This window comes from Heliangelus exortis, chromosome 17 (assembly GCF_036169615.1).
Source record: "Heliangelus exortis chromosome 17, bHelExo1.hap1, whole genome shotgun sequence".
Taxonomy (NCBI): Eukaryota; Metazoa; Chordata; class Aves; order Apodiformes; family Trochilidae; genus Heliangelus; species Heliangelus exortis.
In genome coordinates, this window is record NC_092438.1 from 7375600 (window position 1) to 7397411 (window position 21812).

The window sequence follows — 21812 nt, forward strand, 5'->3', positions numbered from 1 at the left end:
TAAAATCTAATTTAAGATGAATACCAAAAAAATTTTCCCAGCTTAGGAATTAAGCTCTTGCAGAGAAGTTTCCCAAGAGAAGCAGCAGAAATCTTATTGCTTGAGCCAGATAAAAACAATAGTAAATGTACATGAATAATTCTGCACTGGCAGAGTTCTTGATGGCATGTTTTAGAAAGTCATTATTAATTCTGCTTTTTCTAACCTATTAATATCTTACTTCAATAGTCACTGCTTCTCCCTCTCTCCCTCCTTTCCTTTGTTCACTTTCTCCCTGGTTCTGAGCTGTCATGCACAAGTTCATCTTCTTAAAGACAGTGGTTCCCCCTAACTACAAAGACTCGTTAATATTCTAAGCTGCAGTTCTCCTCCCTGAAACAGTCCTAAGGAAAAGGAAGATCACTTGCATTTACCAAATCCACACAGAAAAGAGATCACACCCAGTTTTAGGACCACTTAGAAATGGAGCAAGCCCTAGGCTTAGCTTAAGCAATGGAGAGACTGGGGAAAATGAATACCCCAGAGTTTAGAACAGGTCTTGTTAAACAGGGCTGTTGCATCCCTTTTGCAACTGCCCCTTCTTCACCTGACCTGTTTTCTTCCATTTTTTTCTTCCCACTCCTTCAGTCTTGTCTCTGTCTTTTCCCCTCTTCTCACCTCTTTGCTTTGTCCCTCCTTCATGTCTTGTTTCTTACTCCTTTTTTTATGAGCGAGCAGATGGGCTGGGAGGAGCTGATCAGGCCCTTCCTATAAATCCCCACCTTCAGTAAGAAGCCAAACAAATACCTACTGAAAGGTAAAGCATGGCTCAGGTTTCAAATGAAAGAGTTCTGCTGGCAGGAGGTGCCAGGGTGGCCTTCTGGACTGCTCCAGCCCCATTTAATCCCTGCATAAAGCTGATACTGAATGATGCTTTGGGTGTACATCCTTACAGGAGCATGAAAGAAAGAGTCACTGTGCATACTGGCCATGAAAACAAAATAGGCTGCAACGAAGGTCCTGGTGCTCCCTTGCACAGATGTTGGACAGATTGCAGGCTTCTGAGTCATTTTAGCTTTTGGCCACCTTGCAATCTACATTTTACAGAAACAAGAAGTGCTGCTGGATTACTTTTTCTGAATGGAAAAAGGCACCTGAGAACAAGGCTGGAAAAAGATGATAAAACGAAGGCAAAATAGCATAAATAAAATGAGGCATAACATCAGGAGTGGACTAACCTTGGTGTGTCTTGACAATTCACTTTCTGTGAGAAAAGTCTGCCAATTAGGCAAAAAGTCTTGCATCCCAATAAACTCTGCTCTCAGAGCCAGGTATCTTGGACCATGGGAACCAGAGGATAGTTAAATTATCCTGAACCAAGCCTTCTTAAAGATGAAATTACAATAAATTAATACTTCAAATTTCCTCAGTCTGGGAAATGAATTGTCTGGGGGATCAATCTGATGTTAAGATACAGACATTTGCTCCTCTGGTATTTGTGGTATTTGCTATATTTAGAATACAAATATTGTACTACCCTGGGATGTTCCCCACTCTGTGATGCTCTTGAATCCCAGTTGCAAAGAAGAGAGCAGCAACATATCAGCAACTTAATTACATGAGAATCCTATGATGAAAAATTCCTTTGCATTTCTCCCAAAAGAATGTAAGTAAATAAATATAGAATATATACATAAATATGTGTACATGTGCCTGGGTGTACACAGGCAGAGAATGTATACATTAAAAAAAAATTGCAACAGAGTGAAAATTAAGCAACTCAGCACGGATAATTTTATGAAAAACGCAGATGGACAGATAACAATTTGTGAGTGTACTGAGAGGGGAACATGCTGAAGAGGTTTTCTGTAATGCATCTAGAGCAATGAAGTTAATGGCATAATACTTCGTCAAGGACTGAACTGAAAGCCAACAAATTTCCCTGCAAATCCTAACAAAAAGAACAATCCCAACATCTACAGTCACCACAGCTGCTAAAACATATTTGAATGTGACCTTCAAACTATAAGGAACCTAAGCTGAGACAATGAAATAGAAAGAAATCTGTCTGTTGTAACAAACTTCTTGTGGAACAGGCTAAATAATAAATGGATGACAAGTGTAACTAAAAGACAGCATCAGGCTTTGTTCATCGAAAAAAAGGAAAACCCACACTTCCAAACCTCCTGAAATGCATTTAATTCATATCATAAACCAGTCAGGATCAATGAGACACATAACTGGGGAAAATGGCACTAAACAGAAACAGAAACTAGAAATTACTAAATGCAAAGAACCAAAAGAGAACTGCAAGGAGAAATGAGGGAGAGAGTCAAATGTCTCCTGACAGGATAAAATCTTTTTGGCAAGTGTGGATCTGAGGGCATGATTTGCAAATAAATATTTACAACTTGACTAAAATTTCAACACTAAACTGAGAAAACATGAGGCTGGTCATGGCCAAGAAGGAATGCAGACGAAAGAAAAAACCATATAGGGTTATGGAGAGGCTTCATCTGACTACAGAATAAATGCATATCTTTGGGAGGAAAAGGTCTTTGATCCCTGGACAAAAGTATTTGCAAACAGAAAATAAAAAAGCAAAACTTCGTTGCTCTCAACCATCCTAAAGGATGTATTTCAAAACACATCCTAAACATTGCTACCTTATCTAAAGGCAGAAGCATTTCTGCATCCAAAACATCCAGCAGCTTTCTAGAAACACAAGGTCAGAGGCTAAATGGCAGGAAACCAGGTTGCTGGGGCTTGAAAGGCAACTACTGCTACATCTTAAAACTGAGTACAGCAAAACCAGCCAGGTAATGGTGGGGTTAGCTTCAAGTATGAAATGCAGACACTGAAACATGATGTAATTAATTTTTAGGCTTGAGGAAATGTGCAGAGAGCCACTGTAACCTGCCCTCACACGAATGCATGCAGGCAGGTGTCTCATTTCACCTACAGCTAAGAAATTATCCATGCTGCACCTAGAAATAAATGAAAAGATGACAGAATTCAGGTAGTCTGGGTGGGTAAATTGCATTCACCATGGATAGCACTCAAAATTGGACATTCGCTGTACCTGCAGCAATTCATTCACCACACTAACTGAATTATTTCATCCCTAAGTATTTGGAATACTGCAATTACACTGTCTCAGTATTTAATGTAATGCAACAGGCCACCAATTTTTAATGGCTTCAACAGTAAAAAATACACAAGAACAGAGTGAGGGAAAAAAAACACCTCCATGTTAAGCTAGTAGCTAATATGTAAATTAATTTGAAAAGCACTTAGCACTGCACTGGAATCAAACAGCAGTATCACCATCTCTGCATCAAATATTCATCTTCTGAAGGCTGCTATCAGATGGTAATGGACACACAGGCAAACCTGAAGTATCATAGGGCTAAATAATGTTAGATACCACAATTTTCATCAGTGCTAAAACTGAAATCACCTCTAGGCTACAAGGCCTGTGAATCTGTCCCTTCAGTTCATTGGTAGCAAGGTTTCAGACAGCTGTAAAAGTTATGTTTAAAATGCTGAGGACAAGGATTCTTCCTTGCAGCATAAAGGCCCATCTCACCAGTTATCCCAGTCACCTCTCCAATGCATCTATGTAGGATGTGGGACAAGTAAGTTTAGTGTGCCTCTTAAATATGTTAGGATATTCTTCTCATCTGTGTTTCAGAAATACCTTGCAGAAAGGTGTTAATTACTACTGCCTGCTTCCCCATGCTGTGAAGCATTCAGAAACTATTTATCCTCCTTATCCACAAGAGAAAAGTCAGTATGCTTTCTCATCATTATTCCTCTCTTTTGTCTTGGAGCAATCAGGCTGAATATTTTGGGACACAGTAAATTTCCATCCAATGTGCTCTCCTAGATGTCAGTGTGATGTTCATTTATGTGATACAGAACTCAGCCCACAAAATACAGAGTGAAAACCAGCAATGATTCATACAGTCACCCAACAGTCATCAGACAGTATAATTAAAGATCACTCTTACACACTGTTGCTTAAGACCTGATCATTTAACTGTAAAATCTACCCAATTTCTTGTTAATTTTTATGTTATTCATGACATCCGCTGGAAATACTGGTGATCTCAAAATGCACAGTCCTTCATTATTCTGAGAGCATAGTGTCCTTTCCTTCAGGTCAGAATGAAACAACACAGCTTTTATTGCAAATATATTTTATATACAAGTCCTACTCAGAGAGAAGCTTCCCGCAGAGTTATGTCTGTTAAATATCAAAAAGAAAGGAATATTTTATGGAGATGGAAGATATGCATATGTCCATCAGAAACAAACTCATTAAAAAAGTTACGACATTGCTGTTAATTATCTGACAAAGTTTCCATTGTAAACTCACCACTCAAAAACCCCACAGTAAATCCATAAGCTAGCACACATCCCAAGTGCCCAGAAGGTCTGTTGAGCATTGCTGCAGAGATGAGGGAGCTTGAAAGGAGCAGAGCAATGAATCATTAGGAGGGACTCTGCAGCCACTATCTTATGATACCTCTGGCTGTGTGCTGGCTAATGAGGATGGAGGGCACAGCACGACTGAGGCTTTTTTTTTTCCAGTGGAGCTGGATTTACCTTGTATTGCCTGCTTCAAAGAGTATAATACAAGTTCAGACAAAGACCTCAGAGGCAAGGAGTAGTGCTGAAAGACATTATGAAGTTCATGATAAGGAGAGGAGTTGCAGAGCTACGGTGGGCTTTTTTACTTCATTCATGTCAAATAGTTATGCATAATGTCATTCAATTGCATTTCTGACTCAGCATCCTTCTGCTGAATTTTGTTCCCTTTTCCTTCAATTCACTTAATTTAGTTACTCAGTGTTATTGTCATGTCCTCTCTCTTTCATGTAGACACACAGACCACACAGCCTTCTATCATTGCTGTGCACTCAGAATAGAAGCGCTGGCGCTACAAAAGAAGTTAAAATATCAACACCATTAGCAAGTCCTTCTCCAAAAACTTACCATTAAAATGCGTCTGTAGCTGTCTCTGTCGATGCCCCAGAGCTTGAGATCTGTCTTGGCCTTGACAGTGGCAGCCCGGGGTGTTCCATAGATCAATGCCAGTTCCCCAAAGCTGCCTCCCTCTCCGATGCTGGTGACCCACTCCCCGTTGACATAAACCTATGCACATAAACCACAGCACAAGACAAAACAAGAAGCAGAACCAGTTTGGGGACTTAGTTGCAGTCTTCCCCTGGCTGTCAGTTACCTAAAAAGCTATTAAGAATTTCCTTTCTAATTGTAAGTACCGGGGACACAGAAGGAAAACAAGAGCCTAACAGTTCCTGCAGTTGGTCCCCAAAGAGGGCAACAACCTGCTTTGTGGACAGAATTTCAAGTCGTCTTGCTTCAGTACAATGACTTTATTTACTCTCCGAGTTTCAGCCCCCATGGTTAACTGGCATCGTGTTTTTCCTCTTGTGTTCAAGCCTTAGACAGCCAACAAGCAGAACTGTCACAACTTTGGCTTTTTATTAACACTGTCAAGCTTGAAGGGAAAGAGATTTGTTGATACGTGTAATGAAGTTTGCTGAAAAGCACCATGGCCATGAAACAAAAAAAAACCCCAGTCAAAACAGGGAAACATCTTTTGAAAAGGAACATTTTTTTCTTCCCTAAGCCTAGTACCATTTAAGTACAACTACTGAGATCTCTTTACCCCTTAGTGAAGACTACTAAATGCTTTGGACTTGAGAAACCATATCCAGAATCACCCTTTGTCTTTCAACATCAGGTCTGCACAACTTATGAAGCAGTGCTTGGCCCACAGCCTATTCAGATAAGACATCCTCTTGAAAAATGGAACGGATAGAAAAATATAATCACAGTGTTTTTCCTGGATTGTGTCTAATTTGATAAGAACTCCTACACTTGAATGCTAGGTAAAACCTTCCCTGGAGAAAGGGGGACTCCTGCAGGTGCTTCCCACTGGGCTGCATTTTCCTGACTGTTCATGAACACAGCTCATGAGACATAATGGTGTGTTCAAAGACTGGTACAGACTGTATATTCTGCAGCTTACTTGTAGGCTTGCTGCTAGAAACCTTCACAATAAAACCTTTTCATTCTGTTAATGTGTTAAAGAGTAGGAAAGGCATTTACCCAGTGCAGAATATATCACAATGTGTTACAGACCGATAACAGCAGCAATCATCCAGAATTAATTTAATTTGTTTGGAAGCTGTGTGAAGAAAAATAATATGATGAAAACAGGCAGGTATTCTCATCTTAAGCAGACAGATATGCCAGAGGAAAAGACCATCATCTCTATGCCAATCACTGAGTAAGAGACTAGCAGTTTATAAAAAATAGATGCATTAGAGCTGTGTTCAAGCTGAGCATGAGAAAAGATGGTGACCAAATTAAATGAGCTGGGGTCAAAATTCAACAAACTGTCAGCATCAATTTGACTTCTATCTTCAGTTTGTTATGAAAAAGTTGTATTACAAACTACAGCTGGAATTAATACAAATTTATCTTCTCAATATTCAATTAAGATCTGATCCAGCTCCTGTTGAGGTCAGTGAAATGCTGGTTATGGTTCAGCTGATCAAGAGACCTCTTGGTTCTCAATGAACAGGAGCAGTATTTGCATCACTGCTTAACTCAACTCAAACTCATGGCAATACCATTTCCAATGCCAGCCTCCAAAAGAGAAAACATCTGGAGAATAACTGCTGTTTTCTAGGAGGAAAACCATTACATTGCATTATCTGTAAAGACCTAAGTCAACAATCAACTTTGGCTTCACAATGAAGCTAAAGTGCCTTTACACCTTTGTTCACAGAGAGTTCAGCTCCACTATGAATCTCTTTAAAATGGATTTAAAAAAAAAAAAAAAAGGAAGGAAAGTAGTTCTGTTTGTAAGGTGTGGGAAGTAAAGCTATTTTAGGCTCAGAACACCTTATGAAAGCCAATGTTATAGGGCTGCAGCTCAGATGATCTTCTTTATCCTAAAAAATGCTGGGCTGAGCTTTTTACTCAAGTAGTTTTAGGCATTAGTGAACTCTCACTGAAATGGCAAGTACATAAGTGAATTATTCCTAATTGTTACTTGACCTGCTGATCACAGATCTGTAATAGCTGGAAAATTCCATCATTAATAACAGCATTAATGATGGAAGAATTCAAACAAAAAACGATTGATGGAATCTAACCACAAAATATCACTACTTTCAAAATCCAACAGTATTCTTACATAAACCACCATGCAATTTTCATCTTTGTATATACAAATCAGACAAATTGTATATATAAAAAGGGCTTCAAGATTTCACCCACAATCCAAAAAATAATCTTATCTACTGTCCACGATATTAATTTATAGCTCTAGATATAATTTTATACAGTAAATAGAGAAGCTAAGAAAAAATACTGAAATGTTTTAATTTTGACTTCGACCGTATTATAGTTTGGCTGCTGCTGGTTTACAAGAAGAAAACTTGAGAATGGCTGTAGAGAAAGTTGCTGTGACATTAAATAGAATAGGAAGCTGTCGAGTCTAAAAAAAATATGTTTTAAAAGGGCAGTTGACGGTGCTTTTTAAAGTAAAAAATGTGAGGTTATAAGATTAAAATAATAAAAAGGAAGTCATTTTTATATTTAGAAATATGGATTAGAGATTTTTGCAAGACACATACTTTAGCAGGTACTTTCAACATCTTTACTGGAAACTATAATTTAAGCTTTGCCAGCTACTTTTTGGCACACGTTCACATTTGTCTGAGCAGAAAAGTTTCCGGTAGGCAACTGACCTCTAAAACTTCAAACTTCATGCCATCTTCTACCCAGTGTAAATGTTATCCTCCTGCAGCACAGGGTCATGAGTTAACAATTCGTGTTAGCACCCCTAGGTGCTAAGAAGGACAATTGGGACATTATAATGTGCTCTGCCATCCAGCACCAGCTTTGGTCAAAGTGTGCCTGGTTGGCAGTATACAGTGAGAGGAAAACTCCATGTTCTCCAAGACCAACCTCTTCCTGATTTCTAAAAACTTTATTTTACATATGAAAATGTATTCATTTCTCCCTTGGCTCACAGTCCATGTTGAGCCTGCTTGCCCACAGGGAGTTCTTCAGCTGCCCACAATGTTACCAAGAGGAAAATGTGCAGACAATTTCTGCTATGCTGATGAGGCTTGTTTATACCCTAAGAAAGTGTAAGAGTTGAGGATAAAATATTATTATATTAAAAATTATTGTATTGTACATCTAATTTAACTCATATTATTTTTAAGGGAAAATATTAGAATGCTGTTACTCCTTGGGGTGTCTGTGCCAAATCAGTAAATTACTTTTAAATTTGGGATCTTTTTAAGCTCAAAACATCCCATATTACTCTTTTTATTTTGGCTTTGCTAGTTCTGTTTGGTTTTGATTGTGCAATTGATAGATCATACTTTTTTTTCAGTTTTACCCAGACTTCCTTCCACGGGCTGGCAATTTTATGATGGCAAATGTGACCTTCATCATGTGTTATATCTGTGCATGTATGGAAAGCTGGGTGCTTATTAGTCATGATGTTCTCAGGGTAAATTGCTCCTGGAATCCACCAGTCCTGTACCTGCCAATTCTGTGCAGATCAGGGAAATGATGAAGGCACACAGCCCTGCCAGGGGTTAAAAGCCTCCATGCATATGCCAACACCAGCAGAACTAGGCAGAAAATGTCTTAAGGCTTTAAGTCTCGGGGTCAATTGTCTACTCTCCAAGTTGCTTTTTTTCTTGGAGAAGGGTGGAAGCTTGCCAAAATACTATCTGGCAAAGTTTAAATGAACTGCAGCTCACTTACTAGTGGTCTGGATTTTCTTCACACAATAGGGATTTTAACATTGCAGCTCAGAAAGTGGAAGAACTCTTTTCTGGGGGTCACTTAAGGAATTAATTGTGTTTTGGCTGAAGATATAGGAAAGGCTTAGGAAGGAAAAAACACCCATCTGAGAAGATGGGGAGAGCAGTACTAAGGTGCAGCAGGATGAAGGAGGGGGCATGCTGAAGGTGGGCAGCATGAGAGTTGGTCACAGAAGAGTTTTGGAGGGTCAGGAGTTTTGGTTGACCCTGGAATCAGCTCTGTCCAAATGACATCTCATAAGTCTTATTAGGATGTATTTGTCCCACAGGTCATGTCAGAAAACTGTCAACATGTGTGCCTGAGAAGTGTCAGAATGACATTACTGTAGATCTGTCCATTTTATCTGTTCTAGAAGCTATAGACAGAATTTGGCAATTAGGGGAGTAGGGATTGAGAATGCTCATGACAGCAAAGTTGCAATCTACTCAGATAAACCCAGTTATTTCATTCATTCCCTAGAAAATCTGCTGTTGCAAGTCTCACAGACAAGGTAGGAAAAATTTACATCCTGTATCATACCATATCTCACATCTGGAAGACTGCAAACTACTTGGAATACAAAGAAAATTTCTGCCTTCAAGTCTTAATGGTGCAAAATAAAGCTGTGCACCATGCTCTTTGTCCCACTGAAGTCAACAGAATTGCTCACATCACATGCTCAAAGAAGGACTGGTGCTCAGCTTGTCAAATCAGGGCTCTGGGATAAATTTTTCAAAAACATGTTGTCAAGCTTAAGAGTCACCAAACTAGTGTTTCAAATTTTACCCCAAATCCTACCTCAGAAGCTTCCCTGATTTGTTTGGAAAAGTAAGATTATTTGCAAAAGACTTGAATGAACTCAAAAATGATTAATGAAAACTTATCTGAGCACATTTGTCTTCTTGGACCATTTGTGGTCAAGAATACATATGAATTTCACCTTGCCATAAAAATTAGGAGAATCTCTGATACACAAGTAACATGATGTTTCTGAGTAGATGTCAGGATATAGCTGGCAAGGAAAATAAGATGCCCTCTTACCTGACAGAGAATGCAATAACTGGTGCTCTAAACAAGTCCTTCTAAACATTTGAAGAGCCAAGACCACCTTGGCCATTAGAGACAACCAGAAGTTACAGAAAACCCACAACCAACAAGGCTGACGAGGCACTGGGCATTTAATTTCTAAGAGTGATATGTGCATATGGAAGATTATATTTTTGCAAGTGATTGCAAGGCTTTTGCTGACAGTTGTCTGGTGTTACTTGGTCCCCCACCATCCCTGAGTCACACGCTGAAGAAAACTTCTATAAAGGCTTTGAGCAAGGACAAATTATTTTTAAAGAGGATTAATCTGTAACTTCAATGTGTGCATTTGCTTATGCTTGTGGGTCTGATTCGAAGCCAATGAACTCATTAAGCTCAGTATCAGGCCCTAACCAATTATTTTAAAACTGACTTTTAGCGCTGTTCTATAAATATCACTCTTTTATTTGCTGGCCCTGTGGATGTGGCAATGTTTGCTCCTGAGAGGTGAGCCTGATAGGAACAGTGACTCAGACGGATTTCCTGAGGAGCAACTTCCAGAGGCAGAGGCAGCATGTGAGGTTTCTCAGTTCCCAACAATACCAATTAGATGGTCTCCTGACACAAACAGACTGCTAAAAAAAATAACTTTCACTAAAATAACTGTATGCCTCCTGCCTGGATTTAAAATAAATCACTTTCTTCTTTAAATATGCCAAACTCATCCGGGCATCCAAAGAGCAGTGTTGCTAACGAGCAAGCCTGTCCTGTCTGACAGCTGGGAATATGGAAGGTGTGTGCAGAAAATTCAGTCTAATAAAGAAGTTGTATCAAAACTGCAAAAGTGTGGGTTTCATATGGGTTAAAAATGATAAGAGGTGGATAGATTATGATTTTGAAGGCAGTTCAGAAGGAAGCTTCTTTTCAAAGACTTGCTGATTAAACCACTGCCTACTCCTGTAAACATTTTGTGGTCTAACATATCACTTTACACTTATAATAATCCTTGCTTTATTAATATGCTGCATTGTTCATATATTTGGACCTAATTTTAAAAGCAAATTAAGGTTTCTAAGATGAAACTTGCTGCCTCAGGCTGTATCTCAATTTAGGGGAAAAAAACCCAACACATGAGCTAAGCTAACTGATTAAAGAAAATATTTTCCTTATGGTTGATCTGAACCCTCGGGTGCATTCCAGCATGGTGGCCTCCTCTGCCAAAGACTGCACACCTCCAGGTGTGGTTAGGGTTCTGAAGATAATGTCATTTGTTTAGGTTTGATACCATATTTTCCTGCTTGGAATGGACAAATAAGCTAGAATGTAAAACATACCAATTATAAAATTACGTACAAATGACTTAGCACAACAAAAGCAAAGGAATGAGACCCATCCTGTGAAATCTTTTTCAAGAAAAAGGAGACAGAACCACAACACGTGGCTGGATCTAGCTGTGTGCCAGAGCATGTAATGCTATTATGTAGATTCAAAATAAATATTATACTGTAAGACTGTACTTACATCCACCTCGCCTTGGTCAATCACGTAGAAGTTGTCTCCTTCATCACCTGGAAGCAAAATGCAGAAGGTGATTGTTTCCTGGAGAGCTGCTACACTGTTCAATGATTTCCTGTTTTTAGACATAATCCTGTACATATTTGAACAGGTTTATGCAACAAATTTCTTACAGAGACATTAATTTTCTGAAACATCCTTGCCTATTGCCTTCATAAATCAAAATATCGCAACGATTTCTTCCTATTAATATCTTTCAATTGCATTAATTTATCTCATTTGATTGATTCAACACTTCATTCAGTGTAAACACACATTAATATAGCCTGAGGGCAATGAAGTCCTCCACAATATGCTGCAGGCACGCAGGTAAATTGCCAAGTGTGATAACTATGATACAGCACAATGAGGTGTTGAATATTCCCAACATCCATGAAAATATTTTCCATCTCTAATTACTCTCAGCTAGTCTGTGCCACCCTTATGCATTCTGAGTTGTGCTTCCCTTCCTGGCTATCCTCAGTTGAACACTTTAAATGAACATTTCAGAATGAACATTTTAATTTGAAGTGCTAGTTATTTACATTTAACTTTAGCACTTTGAAATCCTGGAGATCTGCCAGCATGGTTTCATAGGAGACCTCTGCCACATGTAGGGATAGACCTGCATCCATGATCTTATGATAGAGCTGCACAGATGGGTGCCTTCAGAATACTGTTAGTCTTCCTGTTAAATCTCCAATAGAGAGATGTGAATTTTACAATCTTAGCAAACATACAAGTAGGAAAACAAGGGGAGAATTACCCTGCTGTATGACTGTTTCTCCTGCGATGTGTGTAACGGGGAACATGGCATCAAATATGTCACTGGAAAAGAAAAGAAACTCTTATTAATGATGAAGACCTAATTTTTATCGAGCCGCTAGCCCTATCTTTATGGCTTAATTTATCCTTCATTAACGGATTTTGCAGGGAAAAAAAAGGAAAGTGTTAGTTTTAACTGGAAAATGAGCCCCTGCTTGGCGAGAAATCAAAATAACCACTTTGGCACAGCTGTGGTTTAAAACTAAGTGAGACTGTGATTCAGTGCCTGCTATTTTGAAAGAACTCCTGAATTATATGCATATAAGCCACTTCTTATAGCACTGCACAAAGTAGCCAGCTTGAGTTTTTCATTGTCTGAGCAGAGAGATTCCAGCTTTTCAGCTGCAATCAGTGTGTGTCACAGCAGGAATTGCTAGATGCCTAAATGGGAGCTCTCCTCTTCTGAACATCTGGCCTCGCATTTACAAGCAAAACCTGTTCCACAATAGGGAGCACATTTGGAAAGGTAGGTGGCTCTAAATTAATGTAGCATAACAGCTGGCAAGAGATTGCAGTCGCAGCGCAGAAGAGGCCAAACTCTGAAAATCTGAGTGAGTTACTTGGGAGAAGGGAATTTGACCAATGCTGCAGAAAGCTGGGGAAGAGCCTTGTGCTCATTAATCAGGGCTGAATTACACACCTTACTGTGGGCTCCAGCATACTGTCACATAGCCTTAAAAGGCCAGGCAGAGCAGTAAGGACAGGAACGCACCCTGCACCAACACTTTGGGCAACTTGCCCAAATCCAGTCCTTTGTTTATTGAGGGAGACAGCAGGCTCCCTGGAGCCAGGGTTTCCTTTCCCCACATCAGATTTTGGGGAACTTATTTTCAGAAGCGTGAACTGTATCGAGCTGGGCGCTCCCCACCTCTCTTCCCCTTCCTATGCATCAGTCTCAAGGGCTAAAGGAAATAGCTCCCCGACACAAACAAAAGGCAGCAAGGAGGACTTGTTAACTTGTCTTTTTCCTGGTCTGGTCTAGGAATGGTTCATCCAAGGACCACTGATGTCAGTGGTGAGAAAAACCCTTCGGCCTGGAATTGAGGGAAGTCCTCACAATGGTAACAGAGTGGAAACAGTGAAGAAACTTAAAATTTTCATCAACATAGCCAGAAGATCAGCAAACAAACCCATGCTACATTTCAATGCCTTATATGAGAAATGCATATTGTAAAATCCCCTTATTAGCTTATTTCCTCTTCAACTGTTCCAGAATTTATTCAGACTTAGTTCTAGGAAATGTTTCACTTCTAATTCAAATTGGTCATGGCTTTCCTCTCCAGCAGCCAGAATGTTTTAGCTCAGAATCATAGCTGTGTGTCAGCACCACTTACAGAAGAATGGAAGATTTCAAATCAAGCACCTCCTGCTGCTCTGCAGCACCTGCAGGAGATGCTTAGCCCATGACCTATAATAAAATGATCTATTTCATCCTTGTTGTTTCATCAGGCACACCCTGTGCTACTGACAATTTACTGGGGGAAAAAGCACTCCCCGTGGTAGAAAGTCTTCAATGTGATATCCCAGAAATAAGCACAATACTGGGAATATCAATAACGAAACCAAAATGTGACTGTTTGAACAAACTTGGAAACTTTTAAAATAGAAATAGAGAGGAAATAACTACCCACAGTTTTAGCCTTTCATCTTTCTTTTAAGGTTGTATTTTATTTATAACTGTACAAACAGTGCCCAATAAATTATGTATAGCACTGCACCCTTCTCCAAAATGTTCTACATCTCACTTCTACGACAACTTCTTGTTTTAGAAAACAACCTCTTTAAAACTCCCAGACTAAACCTTTACACAACAGTGTAATGAACCCAAAGCCTATTAGCAGAAAAAAGCAGTTCTATACTACTATTTACAGCCTAGTAGAATATTTGTGTAAGTATCCCAGTGTCACATGCACAATGTGTTTCAGCTAAGTTTCCATCTTATTAGACTAAGTCTTGAATTTTTAAAGAGGCTTTTGAAGGCCATGGCCATCAAACAATAACCTATAATACACACAAACACAGAGACACAAGGTACCCAAGGTCATAATGGTGCTGATTCACATTTCCAAGTGTAACAAGGACACATATTTAGTAAATAAATGCAAGTGACCAATAATATCAGTACTGTCACTGGAAACACATCATTAAGTTTCTTTTCTACTAGGGAACCAGTGTTCTTAATTGATAGAGTGGTTAATGAGTCAGTGTTTCTGCTTGGGGATGCTCAATTGGAAATTCATAAAACAGACTCAGATCTCAGGTGATATGGATCAACAGGCAGCCTCAAATTCTCAACCTGTAAGCCTGACAGCCAAAAACTAGGACATTCAGAATACCTCCAAAGAAAACCAGCCTTCTGGAAACTATCATATCCTAAAGTACCAAATTCTTACAGTCCCTATATGAAATCTGGCTTTTGATTTAATTCAGACTAAGTATAGAATCCACGTTGGTAATTTTCTTATTGCCTTCATTCACAGTGTCTGAAATAAATACCAAAATGTCCCAAGGATCAACAGGCCAAAATACTCTAAAAATCTGAAAAATCTATTCCTGCCCCAAGCCAAAATCTGTAGCTATGAAAAGCAGCCATGTTTTCCATCTCCCCAGTAAATGTTTACTGCTGTATGTCCAGCTTCAGCTGTGTCTCCTGGGTTGGTGCTATGCAGAGAAAACAAGTAAAACTTTACATGCTGAATGAGTTAAGAAGTGACACTCACTAAAGATATAAATAATATGGCCATGGCTAAAAATATGACCTTTTGTTTTTTTTTCTCTACTATGCATTTGGTTTAAGTTATTCAAAATCACCCTCTGACCATCTCACCATCAAGCAAAGACTGTAGCCACATTCTTCTACAGCTCTGTGTAGCTGTATTTCTTGGGCTTGATGGTTTTGCTCAATAATTAGGGTGAGACACACACATACAGATTCCTAACAATTAATTTTTTTTTTCAAGGACAAGCAGGATTTATTCCAGTGTAAGCAGAAAGCCAGAAAATCAGTAGTTAAGTCTTCACCCAGTGCTGAACTACTACGATTTCATCTTCTGTCTGAGCTGCAGCACCAAGAACACAGCAGCCTCTGTCTTCTGCCACTGCACCAGCTATTTAACTCTTGACACTGACCATGCTAGCTGATAAAGGCTTTGATTTTTTTGCCAGGATTTTTTAGGATTATACTGTAAATGAGAACCACTCAGTAAGATTTTCTTGTTTTGTTGAAAATGTATCATTTGCCCCATTTCCAGATAACTTATTCAGGTGATGGAAGAAAGCAGGGCACTAGTTCTGCTATTTCAGCTGCTGTTCCACAAGACTGCAAGCACGAGGGATGTACAGCACCCAGCACATCCTGGGTTGGCATCACTACTTAGAGGGCTCTTTCTCAACCTCTCCAGAGCCAAAGCTTTTGACAAGCTTTCCAATTTTTTCTCAGCTTCCCTACCTACTTCCAGAGGATCTATATCTGGTTACTCATGGCACTTGGAGTCAAATCTTTGCTCCAATCAGAAGATATCAAGGGCAATTTTTGGCTTGGAAGTACAGTTGCAGGTGGGACTGTATCTACCTGAACATATGGATCCAAAGGGAGATGCTAGCAGGACATTACTAATGTTTTCCAGGAGAATTTCTGTATTTTTTATTCTTTATAACTTCTCAATAGTATCAATGGGAAACAAATAACAAGAAAAGATTGTAAGAAGAGAAAATACAGAGAACAGTTAACTGGTTCAACAAAGTGAAACCTAGAAATGTGTTTAGACATGAAATCTCTATCTATTCAATCAAAAAATACCAGCTGTCTTCTTAAGTAATATAAAAATGTGAAAGACTTCCTTAAAAAGGTCAAAATATATCAAAGGCTCATGGCAAGTTTTAACACATAAAGTGTCTTCTGTGAGTGTACAGGAGAATTGCAAACAACCACAATCAGACCTGGAAACACAGGGGCTGCTTCTCTGCTGTCTGTCAATGGCTTTTGGCCACCTGGACAGGTTAGGCCAATTCCCTTTTCATGAAAAGAAGGAAAACTCCACTGGAATCAGTGACACTGCAGCCCTTTAGACCAGCAAAGAGTCTCTTGCAGTGATTGCAAAATAAATATGATGAAACACTTTGCTGATTTAATTCAGTAGCATTTTATAGACCCCATTTGCCAAGATGCAAATGGTTGTGCTAAGAGGAAGCCAGCAGAGAGGGCAGGGCCAAGGGGTTCTTTTTCTCATGAGAAAGAGTGATGAAAATAAAATAAATCAAATCATATGCTTTTACGCTGAGGCTCTTGGAGCCGATGCAGAATACAAGACAGACCAAAAAAATAAAAAATGAGCACTGTAGGTAACACAGCACTGGCAAGAGGCAACCAAGAAGCTTGTTAAAACAAAGCGAGAGAAGGAAGATTCCAAGCACTTTCAGAACCAGACCATGGCAATGGCCAAAATAGGGAAACTATGTAAGACAATTTATCAGTTTCACAATCAGATTTCTTTCCAGCCCTTGCTGTGCTGAATGCACTGCAGGAAAGGAAAAATGGAAGAGACAAAATGTATATGTGTTAAGCAAAAATGGAAAATCCTCGTTATACCTGCAGGTTACAGTTTGTCAGAGTTCAATCAGAACAATTTCATTGTGCAGGCAGACTGAGAAAGCCTTCAATGTGTGCTCTGTACAGAGTTTTTTCATCTTTTGCTGTCTCTCTAGCAAAACAAAGCAGGCCCTGTATTATTGAGGGTACCTTTAATAGATATGTAGCTGCTCTGGCATAATTCAACAAAGGCATGAAACATTTTTTCAGACTGAGGCTGCCCCAGCAGAAGGATTCCAGTGTTTTAAACATTTCCTACTCGTGTACCTTTAAAGTTTAGTAAACACAGTTGATAATAGCTCTGCCTTTCTTTAGCTATAGCTCTTACATCTGGGTACTACTTTAAGATTTGTAAAGTAGGGGGATGCGGTTTCTCTTCTCATGTATGTCTGATATTTTCTTCTGATTCATTTCCTGAAAAAGATAACAACTTTCTAGCTACTGTTCTAACAACTGCTTCTCCTGCTCTATAAGGATGAAAAGCACAGAATTTAAACCAGATGACTGGCTTCAATTAACAGCTATGTAGTGAAGGAATAAATGCAGTACTTTACCACTGAATAAAAGGCAAGGGTCTGTGCTGTGGGTATCAGGATGTGATCCACACTGCTTGTTCCTAGGAGCATTGCATTTCATTGCTGATACACAATACTGAAACCACCAAGAAACAATGACTATTATTTACTGACTATTAAGAATATAAGCATTGTGAACACAGGTGAAGCAAAAAAGATTCTTTTTAGAGGTATTTAAAACTAACAGCCTGAAGCTTACAATTGCAATACTCAGATACGCAGTGTTGCAAGCATGTACCTGAGTCAGCACTGAAGCCTTATGAAAACATCACCCATCAACTTCTGGTTTTGGGGTTTTTTTTACCTGTTAGGACATCAGTAAAATAATTACAGTAGCATACAAAGCTACTAACAATTGAGAATACTGAATTACTTCAGTATAATGGCCAATGTTTAGCTACTATTACAAATTGGACATACATTAATTTTACTGTAATAGCCACATAAGTCTTTGAAATAAGACAGGAGATGGCAGGTTTGACTTTGAATGGCAGGTTAACATTTAAGTCCATGTCTAATTTTGTAACATTTATTGAGTCACAAGTTCACATAATGAACAGGCATTTGAAACAGGAAGGAAGTAAAAAATTCTTGTCTTCTTTTTCTGTGAAGTATTCCCGTTTTCACTGTTTTATTAAGTCCTGTCATAGGTTCATTAGTTATTACACTGAATGAACTGAATGGAATTTTATGAGCAAAACCTCAATTCATTTTACAGACCCTACATCTCTGTGTCAGTGGCTGACATCATCTCCAACATGGGAAAATGGCTTTCAAAGAGAAAGAGCATGTGCAGAGACCTTCAGCTGGAAACCCATCTGCCATGGCCAACTGCAAATGAGGGTGTCCCTCTAAAAGGGGGCCAAGCCTTGTTGCTCAAGAGTCACAAGGTCCACCCCAAACCCTACCCCACTGCTTTCCCCTTCACTTCTTTTCCTCCTCTCCCCCCCTCAGAAGTCCCATTTCATTGAAGCCATGCTGCCAAGGCCTTGGATGTGCCCTGCCTGTCCCAGAGTTTGGCTTGATGGGAATGTAACCCAGGTCTAACCCTTACTGCCATCTCCAGCAAACCTTTCACAAGGTTGAGGGAAGACCCATGCTTCCATCAGCCAGTCCCAGTTCCTGAGCCATCAGACATCTCTCACTGCAGACCAGTTCCATCCATTTTCTTAGTCCTGTAGTTCAAGGACAACTTCAGACTGAGCTGTATCTGCAAGAGTGTAGCCAGCAGGTTGAAGTATTTGATTAATTCCCTCTGTCCAGCACCTATAAAGCAGCCTTGGAACACCACGTCCAGTTTTGGGCTGCCCCATGCAAAAAGACATTGGGAAACTGGAGCAAGTCCACAATGGCCATCACAAAGGTCCAAGGCCTGGGGCATACAGCAGGTGGAGAGAGTGGGGGAGAATTGTGTTTATTATTTTAAAAAAAGATGAGGGAGATCTCACTCCTGTCTAAAAGTGCTAAATGGGAGGGTCTAGATGAGACTGAGCTAGAATATTCTTTTAAGTTAAGGCAAAAGGCACAAATGGGAATGGAGGAAATTCCCACCTGAAAAAAGAAAAAAAACCTCACTATGAGGGTGGTCAAACACTGGAAGAGAGGCCCAGGGAAGGGAGGTTGTTTCAAAACTCAGCTGGGCAAGGCTCTGGGTTAGAGCAGCCAACTCTGACTGGACCTGCTTTGAGCAGGAGATCCAAGTAGGGATGTCTGGAAGCCTCTTCCACCCAAGCCCAGGGTTTGGCAGCAAAAGGAGAGATGAAGAGGTCCTGTGCTCAGCCGCAGACACTGGGGAGGAGGGTGAGCATGAGTCAGGAGGCCAGCTGGAAGAAATTCCAAGGACAATGCATGGAAAATACACTCTCTGTGTACTGATGAAGGAATATCTGCACTCTTCTGCATGAATAATTGCAACAAGACTGTATCCCAACTTCACATTGCTGATAACACTGCGCACAAACAAAGTCTGTGCACACCAAGAGGCCTTGATGAGCAATTTAAGAAAAAACCCTCCACAGTTTAATAAATTAAATATTCTTGTGGAAAATGGCTGATATAACTTCCCATTTAGAATCCTTTTTAAAGTTTCGAAACTCGTCTAAATGTCCTACTGTGATATCTTCAAAAGATCTACTTTTCACTACGAAATTACTTCAGAATTAAGCTTCTTAGTAAAAGGTTAAAATCAAAGAAGACATTATTGTCAAAAATTATATTCCAGTGAAACTTAATCATGTTGGTTTACTTGCTTTCTGTTTGTGAGCAGAGATGAAGACATTTCAATCTTGGAACTACAGTTCAAGATGTGGAAAAATTTAAATGACAAAAGCAAAATAAAAGCAAAAATTCCAAACCACTAAGCAGAGAATCTTGAGTCAATACCATTTCTACTTGGTTACAAGGTACAAATATATATATACACCCAGGTAGAGAAGCACACATACTAGAATGCACAGGCTTCTTTCTGTTTCAGTAGGTACAGGTTAGTGATGAGAAACTCCTTCCTTAGGCAGCAGTGCTGGACTCTAATGTAAGGACAAAGACATTTATGGATGTTATGTACTATAAGAAAACTGCATTATTATTAGGGGTACAGAAGGGCACTGTAATGAAGTCAGAGGTGGTATTTGTATGCCTTGGCATTGCAGAAGTGACCTGGGGAAATGCTGAGCAGAACAATGAACCAAATACTTCAAAGTGGGCCAAATTCATCCCTGGCACCATCAAAATGAGGTCAGTGCATTTGAACTGACTAAAGAGAAGGATTGCCCTTGAAAATGCAGATGAACAGATATGATTTATATTTTCCACACAATTAATTACTTACAGTTTTCTTAAACATTCTGGAAAAGCAATGGTGAATAGCACACTAAAAAAATTAGCATTTTAACAGCTGAAAGAAAATTACTTCTGGTGGGACAGAAACACCACAAGAATAATTATCATCCCCCAAGCAAATCTCTGTTGTTATAAATATGAAGCAAATTCCTCCAGTGATAAAGGGTGACCATAACAAAATTCCCATATTTGAGCAATTTGTTCCTTCTGGTTCTTTTAATCTCTTCACTCTTTAATTTCAAGCTCCCTCTTCTGGACTATCCCAATGAAGCCTGAGAGTCACTACACACTGCTCCTCAACCTTACCTTAGTAATCAGGTAATAAAGCAAAAGAAGCCCTTGGTAAATGGCACTGACACACATCACTAATCAACATGTCCCAATTTTATGGCTACTACTGTCTTTGAAAATATAATAAATCTCAGTATATATGCTGAGATTTAAAGAACTCCCAGAGGTCTGCAGTTTTAAAAGGGGTATTATGTGATCTCTTGGAGCAGATGATGGAGATGTCCTTCAAAACAGGAACAAAGGACATACAACTCTAGGGATAGCCCTATATAGGGACTATGATGTTATTTCAAATAATAAACTATGATAAAATGTATTTCACAGGTACATAAGTAAATATGAGCAAAAACATACCATGTACATTAACTTACTGTTCATATTAGGCAATGAAGGGAAATACCTTCCACACAACAGTAACAGCTTCTTTTGGTTTGCTTTTGAGATTGAGGTAGAGGACAATCTTTCATAAGAATGAAATAATTTATACTTCTCTTTTGTTGCATGATTAGTAATGGACTGACAGAGAAGGTTTTATTCTAATAATTAACGCAAGGTTCCTATTAAGACCATGTCTACAAACCATTGTGATTGTGGAATTTAGTTATGGAAAATATATTAATCTATTTTAATTATTTTATTTTACTTCTTTCTTGCACTCTGTGCAAGACTCACTTCTAATTTTTCTAAAGATACAAGAAAATTAAACTCTATTCAATAATTCTGATTGGTCCTTCAAATATATTTATATATATAACATATATAATTATATACTTATATATAATCAAATAATATAGTTCCTACCCATTATTTTTATGACTACAGCTTCTGGACCTACAGGAAAGGCTTGAGTGCCACAAGACAGCACCTGTGCCTGGCAACTCTATCAGCACAAAAATAGATAAGAATTATCAGCAAAATCTTTTCCCTTCCATGCCTGGTGGCCCTTGCCATTCACATAAAACCCAGGATACAGCAAGAATGCTGAGGAGCTCACTCAGTAGGCAGAGCCACTGGAGAAGCTGGGAAGTGGTTGGAGACTGAAGCCAAGACCCTGCAGAGCTGGAGTTCCCAAGGCACCGAGGCAGGAAGGAGCTGCAACTAATCAAGCAGTGTTTGACATGAGTCTCCTCTGGCTGACAAGCACAGAACATACAGCTGCAAGCATCTCCCACATCTTGCTTAATTAATTTCCATCCTTGTTGTGTGCTCCCACACCTGGAGATATCAAACAGCTGCCTATAATAAAAACATTTGAACCCTTGTCAGTG

The 21812-nt window shown here is 39.3% G+C and overlaps 1 protein-coding gene across 2 annotated transcripts in view; it reads right to left on the bottom strand.

Annotated features, from left to right (window-relative positions):
* Positions 1-21812, bottom strand: part of PRKAR1B (protein kinase cAMP-dependent type I regulatory subunit beta) — a 91311-nt gene that overhangs the window by 26914 nt on the left and 42585 nt on the right. For both annotated transcript variants that reach the window (XM_071760796.1, XM_071760797.1), the window contains exons 5-7: positions 12194-12255; positions 11395-11441; positions 4981-5139 (exon numbers count right to left, since the gene is read on the bottom strand). In XM_071760796.1, coding sequence (XP_071616897.1) covers positions 4981-5139; positions 11395-11441; positions 12194-12255 — 268 coding nt within the window. The remainder of the gene's footprint in view (positions 1-4980; positions 5140-11394; positions 11442-12193; positions 12256-21812) is intronic.